A 10187-nucleotide genomic window follows, 5' to 3' on the forward strand; every position below is an offset into this window, starting at 1 on the left:
CCACTGAAACTTCAGATCCATTTAGACTCAACATCAGATAAAATATATATTTTATGTACATATATTCATTAGTTTAAATTCTCTCCAGTGATAATATAAAACTTCACAGTTTAAGCTCAAACCTTTGCCTTTGTTCCCTACCAGAGGCCTTTGTTCCCTACCAGTTTACAGTCAGGTGATTATTGGAAGGGGTTTTCTAATCTGTAGGGCACAACAGTGTCACCATCTGTCTAGTAGTGGTATTACACCCAGGGTCAATAGCCAGGCCCAGAGACATATGTCTAAATGTATGACTTTGGCCAGGCCTAAAGTACATTGAAATGTCCGAGTGGTCAACAAATAGCAGGCAAAAGGAAAACACAACATAATACGCCAAAACAACAGCTACGTACATTGTGTGAGAAAGGAGGACAGCCCATTTGGAATACCTGGAATTCCTGGTTCACATGGCTTTATATCTTCACATAACACAAACACCTGATCCTTTGACGGATTTAGAACAGACAACATTCCTTATACTAAAAAAACACACACGTTCTATGGTCAATGTTCTCTCTGCACATAACATATCTTCACACTGGGCACATCATTTCAACGTGTAGTTTTGATTTACATTTGGTTGAGTTGTCAATAACGTAAATTCAACGTGAAATCAACAAACAATTTCACCATGTCATTGGATTTAGGTCAAAAGTTGGGTGAAAAAAATGACAAAATTCCCTTAGGTTAATGACTTTTTGCGAATCCAATCAATTTTCCATCACAGATTTTTTTTAAGTGGAAAAAATGCTGATTCAACCATTTTTGCCCAGTGAGTTACTTCATTTCTAAAATAATATCTATAAAAATACTTTTCAGCCTGTCTGGTCTCATGCCGTGTCAGATTCTCTCTTAGTGGTCCTATACCCTGGTAAAACACCGTTCCTCGGGGGCTGTAGTTAAAACATGTGGTGAGGTCTGTTTTTGGCCCTCTTCTGCCTGCTTCTCTATGCTTGGAATGGTCAAATAAATAAATACAACATATTATTGCACAACCCAGAGATTCCACACAGATGTGTATGTTGGTCAGTCTTTCAGTGTATCAGACTGTTAGCATTCAAAGCTTTAAATCAGTTTCCATAGACAGCTGACAGTTCACGGTCTTTACATTGAACAACCACAGGATCAGCTAGGTAGTCAAAAGGAAAGAGGCATGGGAGGTGTGGTTGTCTGGTTGCCTGGACATTTTAGTCCTAGTGGTGCTCCTATTGGGTTCTAGGTTGTGATCCTATAGTTTTGATTCTCAACATAACTTGGGTTCCATAGGGTTCTGTCGTGGTCTAGACTACTATTTTAGATGGTCTGGTCACACAAATTTCCTAAGTGGCAAAGGTCCGGATGGGTATTGTCATCTGTCGGCGTAGTAACAAACCCGCCCTTTGCAACGCATGTAACTCTAAACTGTTCAAACAATTCACACCCCTTCTGCTGGCGGAGAACAAACGTAGCAGTTTTAAAGCAAATTTCTTGCAATTCTACACATTTTACCATGTCTTCTTATGTGTGTTCATATGATACCTGAGTGATTCAACAAAATCCATGGGGGCCCCCTTGGGGTCGAGTCCCCTGCCCATGATAACTACTCAACAGCAGTAAGTTTAAAGCCTGATTGATTTCTTAAAAAATAGATTTTAAACACACTGTCCGTATCGACCCTCTTCTGGGTCCGGTTCCAGACCGCGGTCCGCCTGTTGAGTATGGCTGTTCTAGAGGTTGTGGTCTAGCCACTGGATGTAGTTGTCCAGACTCCTCTGGCCAACGGAGGACAAAAACGGCCAAAAGGAGAAGACCATGCAGCCGTGGAAACCGTCGTCATAGTGAACACTGGTAACCGTGACGCCCGCGTCCTGTAGTCTCTTGGCGTACATCAACCCATCGTCCCTCAGAACATCGAACTCACACGTCATCACGTACGCTCGCGGCGTTCTACCCAGAATCCCCTGTTCTGCAAGCAACGGCGCCGCTCGCACATCCACCAACCCCGGCACTATCCCTGTGACCTCCTGCGACCCAGTCTCCATGCCAACAGGCCGGTAATGCTTTTGGTGTTTGGCCGCGAGCAGGGAGGTCCAGTTGAGATGAGAACGGATGGAAGGAGGGATGGAGGGATGAAGGAGGGAGGAGGGGGAGGAGAGGAGATGAGGGAGGAGAGAGGGATCAGCCCCCAGGTAAATCAGCCAGAACCTAGAGAGCGAAAGGAAGGTTAGTAACAGGTGTGTGTGTGTATGTGTGTGTGTGTGTGTGTTTGTGCTGTACCTGGCCATGAGGTGTCGGTGCAGGATGGGTACGTTGTGGTTCTGTTGGTAGGACGGGGTGTTCAGGTCTAGAGCCTGGAGGACTGGGTAGATCAACGCCTGGATACTGAACTTCACACTCATACTATCATCTGCAGAAATCTGTGGCCAGAAAAAAATGTGAGTGTGTGTGTGTTTATGTGTGTGAGTGTGTGTGTGTGTGTGTGTGTGTGTGTGCATGTGTGTAAGTTTACATGCGTGTACCCGCTGGGCCACGGCTGCAGCGAGGTTCCCCCCAGAGCTGTCTCCAGACACCCCCACCCTGGCTGGGTTGACCCCAAAGCGCTGCAAGACCTCTGGGGACAGGAAGGCCCTGGACGCTGATAGAGCATCATGGTACTGGTCTGGAAACACTGAATCAGGGGCCAAGCGGTAACTATGGTAACAACAATTAACACACCATAAGTTAAGTTAGTATAAGTGCCTTGCTCATGGGCACAATGGTAGCCTTCCGGTTTCCAGTTCGGTTCCCATATGATTTATGTAGATATATATTTTTAAAGTATTATTCTGATACTCACTCCACTGACACAACGACTGTATCCAGCTCTTCAGCCATCCTCCTACACAGCAGGTCATAAGATCTCATTCCTACACATACATACAAATGCAGAACATTTTGTGCATAAACACATATGGAATGTTTAAAAAGACACTCTAGCACACACACACTTACGTCCGCTGCCAAGGGCCCATCCCCCACCATGGAAGTAAAGCACTCCCCTCCTAAGCTTGGCTCCTCCTCCAACTGGCTGGAACACTCGTGCGGGCACGCCCCCCAAGGCGGAGTCAGTGACACGTACAGTAGGACTAGACCTTGGCTCAATCACCTCCAACCGAGACACCACAGAGTTCAACATATGAACACTGTGACACACCCCTAGAGCTTGCGCCACATCACCCTGGAACACACACACACGCTCAGTTTAATATCTGCACACAGTGATGGGATGTATAAACTACAACCAGCCATCCAGATATACTGTATAGGGTGTGAGGACTGGTACTGCAGGTCCCAGTGTTATCAGTGTGTGTAATCTTCTACAGTATTACTAATAAGCTAGGTAGGTGTTTGGACTGGTAGTTCAGGTTAGAGGGAGGTTAGGTAGAGACACAGGTTAAGGCGTGTTGATGACTCTCAGCCACTCCCCACTCTCTATTTCATCAGATCCTTACTGTTGTTGACCACTGTTGCACAAGGCCAGTGACCACTGTGACAATTTTCATTATTTATTTATTTGACTGGAGTCACTATTGAGACCAAGGTCTCTTCTGCAAGGGAGCAAGGAGCCCTGCATATACACAATTCTCCCCCAAAAAATAACACACAATGTAAAAAAATAATACAAATAGTCAAGAAAAACAACCACATTCCACAACAAGGAGGTCTCCAATCTGTTCTATACATGGGCTGCAAATGAACTAAAAGCAGTTTCACCTAACTCTGAGGAAACCAAAGGGATTTTCAGGGTTAGCCATCCCTGAGATCAGATAAAGTAACTAAAGATGAATAATGATGTTAGGCACGGCGGGAGTTTTTGTAAGAGAGATTTATAGATAAAAAGAGATCGATGAATCAACCTACGTGGCTTCAAAGAGGGCCAGGCTACTTTCTGGAAAAGAATGCAGTGTACTGAACTTATCACCACACAAGGCCTGTGTGTATGTCCTTATTGTATCTGGCCAATGATAGAGGTTCAAAGTTCAGACAGTCTGGTCAAGTAAAGGCCTATAATGTCATGCTACTATTCTCCAACCCAAAACACTATTACCAGAGGCGTCATGCCCATAGGGGGCACAGTGGTACTTGCCCCCACAGATATATCATTTGTTTTTCTTTTTTCTCTGTAACACTACTAGCCACTTAGCAATTATTTGAAGCTGGGTTTAACTAGCCCAGATAGGTTCCCAATCTCCCAACCTCGTAACTAGCTACCAAGAAGCCATTTCAGGCTATCAATCAAGTTAGACAAGCTAGCTTGTCCATCTATCTTAGCTGGCATGCCTGCTGGCAAGGTTGGTAGACTTTAGAAAAGCAATGTACTGAATAAGACCCAGATATTAGCAGAGATGCAGATAAGCATATTTTGTTTGTTTAAAAAAAGAACCACTAGTCAGCAGGATACAGATAGCTCAAGAGGTATGCTTAGATATGATGAAATATAGTTGTATTGATCTCCCACGTGGCGCAGTGCTAAGGCGCCACTACAGCCTGGGGTTCACCACTACAGCCTGGGACCCCATAGGGTGGCACACAATTGGCCCAGCGCCGTTTGGGTTAGGGGAGGGTCGAACTTTGTTTCCTCCGACACATTGGTGCGGCTGACTTCCAGATTAAGTGAGCAGAGTGTTAATAACCTCTTTGGGATAGGGGGCAGCATTTTCACCTTTGGATAAATAGCGTGCCCAATTTCAACTTCCTGCTACTCATGCCAAGAATATAAGATATGCATATTATTAGTAGATTTGGATAGAAAACACTGAAGTTTCTAAAACTGTTTGAATCATGTCTGTGAGTATAACAGAACTGTTCAGATATTTTTTTTTTTAGGTCTCTGTCTGTTCACTGAGTTCTCATTGGCAAACAATATTTCGTAGGAACTGGTTTTCAGTTCCTACCGCTTCCACTGGATATCACCAGTCTTAGGAATGTGGTTGAGGTTATTCATTTGTGCAATGAAGAAGTAGGCCATCTAGGAAGTGGGTAACACTGTTGAGAGTGCGCAAAACGTGAAAAGTAGCATGGTTTGTTGTCTTCCTGTATTGAACACAGATAGACCCGTCTACAATTTGATCGATTATTAACGTTTAAAAATACCTAAAGTTGTATTACAAAAGTAGTTTGAAATATTTTGGCAAAGTTTATAGGCAACTTTTGAAATATTTTGTAGTGACGTTGCGTTTTTTGGAAGCTGTTTTTTCTGGATCAAACACGCTTTATAAATTGACATTTGGAAAAATATGGACGAAATTAATCGAACAAAAGGACCAATTGTGATGTTTATGGGACATATTGGAGTGCCAACAAAAGAAGCTCGTCAAAGGTAATGCATGTTTTCTATTTTATTTCTGCTTTTTGTGTAGCGCCTGCAGGGTTGAAATATGCTACCCTCTTTGTTTACTATTGCACTATCATCAGATAATAGCTTCTTATGCTTTCGCCGAAAAGCCTTTTTAAAATCCGACATGTTGGCTGGATTCACAACGAGTGTAGCTTTAATTGAGTATCTTACATGTGTAATTTAATGAAAGTTTGATTTTTATATCATTTTTTATTTTATTTGCCGCGCTGCATTTTCCCTGTTTTTTGCCCAAGTGGGACGCAACCGTCCCCTCTACCATAAGAAGTTAAGAAGCAGCGTGTTTTGGCGGGTCATGTGTTGTTGTATGTGTCGAATTGCTACGCTTTATCTTGGCCAGGTCGCAGTTGCAAATGAGAACTTGTTCTCAACTAGCCTGCCTACCTGGTTAAAAAAATATATATATATGTTTCAGAGGACGCATGTCTCGACCTTCGCCTCTCCCAAGACTGTTGGGGAGTTGCAGCAATGAGACAAGGTCTTAACTAAATTGAGGAGAAAATGGGGTAAAATTTAAAAAATATATAGAAATAGACCGATTGTTTTTACATAGAATTAAGCATATTTATTATGGCTCAAGATTGCAGGGGAAAGCTGTCTCAGGTGTTTGAAAAATGTTCAATTCTCAAATGTATTCCCCAGACCACATCCCTTCCATACTTTGTGCCCCCACAGATTTTTGGGGTGCACGACGCCCCTGATTGGTGCCCTGTCAAGGTACTATAGGTTATTTGACTGTCCTGTGGGCTGTATGACCTGATGGGACCCATAGGCTAACCAGTTCACTGCACTAATGTCATGAACCGACTAATTCTAGTATTCAATACTATTTACAGCAAAACACCTGCCTTAACTAATACGTTCTATTCTATTTTCAAGTCATTACCAGTCAGTCCTACCGCATGTATGAAGCTCCGGAACAGCGCGTCCAGCAGAATGAGCTTCCAGGGCTCGCTCACCGCACTCGGTAACGGAGTATAGACGTAGTAGGCAGCCGCCACCGACAGCAGCACGCCCCCGGACCAGCGGAGCCTCATAACTGCAGGGAAAACGGACTGTCACCGGGGCACGTTCACCCGATAAAAGAGATGTGAATTGAATTCACGGTGACTCGTTTTTTTCTGTATCCCCGTGGTTGGTAGAGGTCGGTTTAACATTGGGGGTAAACCAGAAACGTAGACAAGAATGAGGATTAATAGTGGTGTCAGAATAAAAGTCCTGTTATGATTAAATGTTTTATTGGATTCCAAGTATTTTTGTTCAACAAGCCCATTAGAGTCCAGTAGGCCTACAATATAAAATCAGATACAAGAGCATCTGTTATCAATATTATACCGTTCAAAATAGGCCTAGATGTTGTGGATTTCAGTCTGAGGTGGCTTTTATTTTGAAGTTTGCTATCGGCTTTTGCTTACGAAAGTTAGCTGCATTACGTAAAAGCTGATAAGAAATCCTCAGACGCGTAGCGCTCATGGGAACTGTAGTTTATACTAGTCAAACTATTCAGACTCAACTACAACAAGATGGAGAACTTGACAAATGTTTCGTCAGGAATAATTGAATACGTTTGAAGGGACAACCACAAAGTAGATATATGTAATTAATAAGGAGTGACAATCAGTGCTGGGCTTGAACGTCTACTCACCCGTAGCATGAAGTCACAGAGTTTCTAAACCCAGTAAACCCAGAGACGCAACATCGCAAACTGTCACGTTTTCATGTTCGTCAAAAACAACTTTAAGGAATGCCTGATTTGACGTTCGCATTTCTGCATGACACGACAATTACACCCGTCGACGTGTTTCTAGGCATGAGTTTAACTAGCCAACGTAGCCATCACATCGCCTACAAGTGTTCTCGGGGATTTCTATTGCAGAAGCAGTTTCTGCCAATCTTCACACTGTACTGTATTTGATAAAGGTCTCTTGCCTTTTTATGTGAAAGTGTCATTCTCTTCTTCTGCCACCAGATCGCAGCATCTAAATGGCCTCAAAAATACACTGCCTTCTGAAAGTATTCAGACACCTTGACCTCAACATTTTGTTACGTTAGAGTCTTATTCCTCATCAATTTACACACAATACCCCATAATTACAAAGAAAAAACAGGTTTTTAGACATTTTTGCTAATTTATATAATTATATAAAAAACTTTAATATCACATTTATGTAAATGTTGTCTTAGGTCTCTCTTTATGTAGTGCTGTGTTGTCTCTCTTGTCTCTCTTGTCATGATGTGTGTTTTGTCCAATTATTTATATATATATATATATATATACAGTGCCTTGCGAAAGTATTCGGCCCCCTTGAACTTTGCGACATTTTGCCACATTTCAGGCTTCAAACATAAAGATATAAAACTGTATTTTTTGTGAAGAATCAACAACAAGTGGGACACAATCATGAAGTGGAACGACATTTATTGGATATTTCAAACTTTTTTAACAAATCAAAAACTGAAAAATTGGGCGTGCAAAATTATTCAGCCCCTTTACTTTCAGTGCAGCAAACTCTCTCCAGAAGTTCAGTGAGGATCTCTGAATGATCCAATGTTGACCTAAATGACTAATGATGATAAATACAATCCACCTGTGTGTAATCAAGTCTCCGTATAAATGCACCTGCACAGCTGAGGTGGGAGACTCTGTCCATAGGACAACAATCAGTCGTATATTGCACAAATCTGGCCTTTATGGAAGAGTGGCAAGAAGAAAGCCATTTCTTAAAGATATCCATCAAAAGTGTCGTTTAAAGTTTGCCACAAGCCACCGGGGAGACACACCAAACATGTGGAAGAAGGTGCTCTGGTCAGATGAAACCAAAATTGAACTTTTTGGCAACAATGCAAAACGTTATGTTTGGCGTAAAAGCAACACAGCTCATCACCCTGAATACACCATCCCCACTGTCAAACATGGTGGTGGCAGCATCATGGTTTGGGCCTGCTTTTCTTCAGCAGGGACAGGGAAGATGGTTAAAATTGATGGGAAGATGGATGGAGCCAAATACAGGACCATTCTGGAAGAACACCTGATGGAGTCTGCAAAAGACCTGAGACTGGGACGGAGATTTGTCTTCCAACAAGACAATGATCCAAAACATAAAGCAAAATCTACAATGGAATGGTTCAAAAATAAACATATCCAGGTGTTAGAATGGCCAAGTCAAAGTCCAGACCTGAATCCAATCGAGAATCTGTGGAAAGAACTGAAAACTGCTGTTCACAAATGCTCTCCATCCAACCTCACTGAGCTCGAGCTGTTTTGCAAGGAGGAATGGGAAAAAATGTCAGTCTCTCGATGTGCAAAACTGATAGAGACATACCCCAAGTGACTTACAGCTGTAATCGCAGCAAAAGGTGGCGCTACAAAGTATTAACTTAAGGGGGCTGAATAATTTTGCACGCCCAATTTTTCAGTTTTTGATTTGTTAAAAAAGTTTGAAATATCCAATAAATGTCGTTCCACTTCATGATTGTGTCCCACTTGTTGTTGATTCTTCACAAAAAAATACAGTTTTATATCTTTATGTTTGAAGCCTGAAATGTGGCAAAAGGTCGCAAAGTTCAAGGGGGCCGAATACTTTTGCAAGGCACTGTACATGAATTCAGATTATGTCCGGGGATACACAACATCCTGAAATATACAGCACCAGTCAAAAGATTGTGTGCAAAGCTGTCACCAAGGCAAAGGGTGGCTACTTTGAATATAAAATATAAATATAAAATATATTTTGATTTGTTGAACACTTTTTTGGTTACAACATGATTCCATATGTGTTATTTCATAGTTTTGATGTCTTCATTATTATTCTACAATGTAGACAATAGTACAATTCTAGAAAAACCCTTGAATGAGTAGTCCAAACTTTTGACTGGTACTGTGTATGTACAGTTGAAGTCGGAATTTTACATACACCGTAGCCAAATACATTTAAACTCAGTTTTTCACCATTTCTGACATTTAATTCTAGTAAAAATCCCCTGTCTTAGGTCAGTTAGGATCACCAATATATTTTAAGAATGTGAAATGTCAGAACAATAGTAGAGAAAATAATTTATTTCAGCTTTCATTTCTTTCATCACATTCCCAGTGGGACAGAAGTTTACATACACTCAATTAGTATTTGGTATTATTGCCTTTAAATTGTTTAACTTGGGTCAAATGTTTTGGGTAGCCTTCCACAAGCTTCCCACAATAAGTTGGGTGCATTTTGGCCCATTCCTCCTGACAGAGCTGGTGTAACTGAGTCAGGTTTGTAGGCCTCCTTGCTCGCACATGCTTTTGCTTCTGGTTCTGCCCACAAATGTTCTATAGGATGGAGGTCAGGGCATTTTGATGGCCACTCCAATACCTTGACTTTGTTGTCCTTAAGCCATTTTGCCACAACTTTGGAAGTAGGCTTGGGGTCATTGTCCATTTGGAAGACCCATTGGCGACCAAGTTTTAACTTCCTGTCGATGTCTTGAGATGTTGCTTCAATATATACACATCATTTTACTACCTCATGATGCCATCTATTTTGTGAAGTGCACCAGCCCCTCCTGCAGCAAAGCACCCACACAACATGATTATGCCACCCCCGTGCTTCACGGTTGGGATGGTGTTGTTCAGCTTGCAAACCTCCCCCTTTTTCCTCTAAACATAACAATGGTCATTATGGCCAAACAGTTCCTCATCAGACCAGAGGATATTTCTCCAAAAAGTATGATCTTTGTCCCCATATGCAGTTGCAAACCATAGTCTGGCTTTCTTATGGCGGTTTTGGAGCAGTGG

The 10187-nt window shown here is 42.1% G+C and overlaps 1 protein-coding gene across 6 annotated transcripts; it reads right to left on the reverse strand.

The window, feature by feature from the left end:
- Positions 1–434: 434 nt before the first annotated feature.
- LOC139420294 (neutral cholesterol ester hydrolase 1-like) lies at positions 435–7320 on the reverse strand. 6 transcript variants are annotated; one of them, XM_071170212.1, is made up of 7 exons: positions 7059–7320; positions 6313–6452; positions 3010–3235; positions 2855–2924; positions 2538–2709; positions 2296–2435; positions 435–2223 (listed from the first exon to the last, which is right to left on the reverse strand). In XM_071170212.1, the coding sequence occupies exons 2-7, from the start codon at positions 6448–6450 to the stop codon at positions 1746–1748; spliced, it is 1224 nt and encodes a 407-aa protein (XP_071026313.1). In that variant the 5' UTR covers positions 6451–6452; positions 7059–7320; the 3' UTR covers positions 435–1745. The 6 variants fall into 6 exon arrangements, with proteins under 6 accessions (XP_071026313.1, XP_071026314.1, XP_071026312.1 ...); XM_071170213.1 differs by lacking the exon at positions 6313–6452; XM_071170211.1 differs by lacking the exon at positions 7059–7320 and having other exon boundaries at positions 6313–6571.
- Positions 7321–10187: the final 2867 nt, after the last annotated feature.

Source organism: Oncorhynchus clarkii, chromosome 11 (assembly GCF_045791955.1).
Source record: "Oncorhynchus clarkii lewisi isolate Uvic-CL-2024 chromosome 11, UVic_Ocla_1.0, whole genome shotgun sequence".
Lineage (NCBI taxonomy): Eukaryota > Metazoa > Chordata > Actinopteri > Salmoniformes > Salmonidae > Oncorhynchus > Oncorhynchus clarkii.

Excerpts from the sequence above, each read along its gene's own strand:
- LOC139420294 (XM_071170209.1), bottom strand. The coding sequence starts at position 6,450 with ATGAGGCTCCGCTGGTCCGGGGGCGTGCTGCTGTCGGTGGCGGCTGCC. Across the intron at positions 3,236-6,312 it reads TCCGGAGCTTCATACATGCG|GGTGATGTGGCGCAAGCTCT; the intron begins GTAGGACTGACT and ends TGTGTGTTCCAG. Across the intron at positions 2,224-2,295 it reads CACCGACACCTCATGGCCAG|GTTCTGGCTGATTTACCTGG; the intron begins GTACAGCACAAA and ends TTCGCTCTCTAG.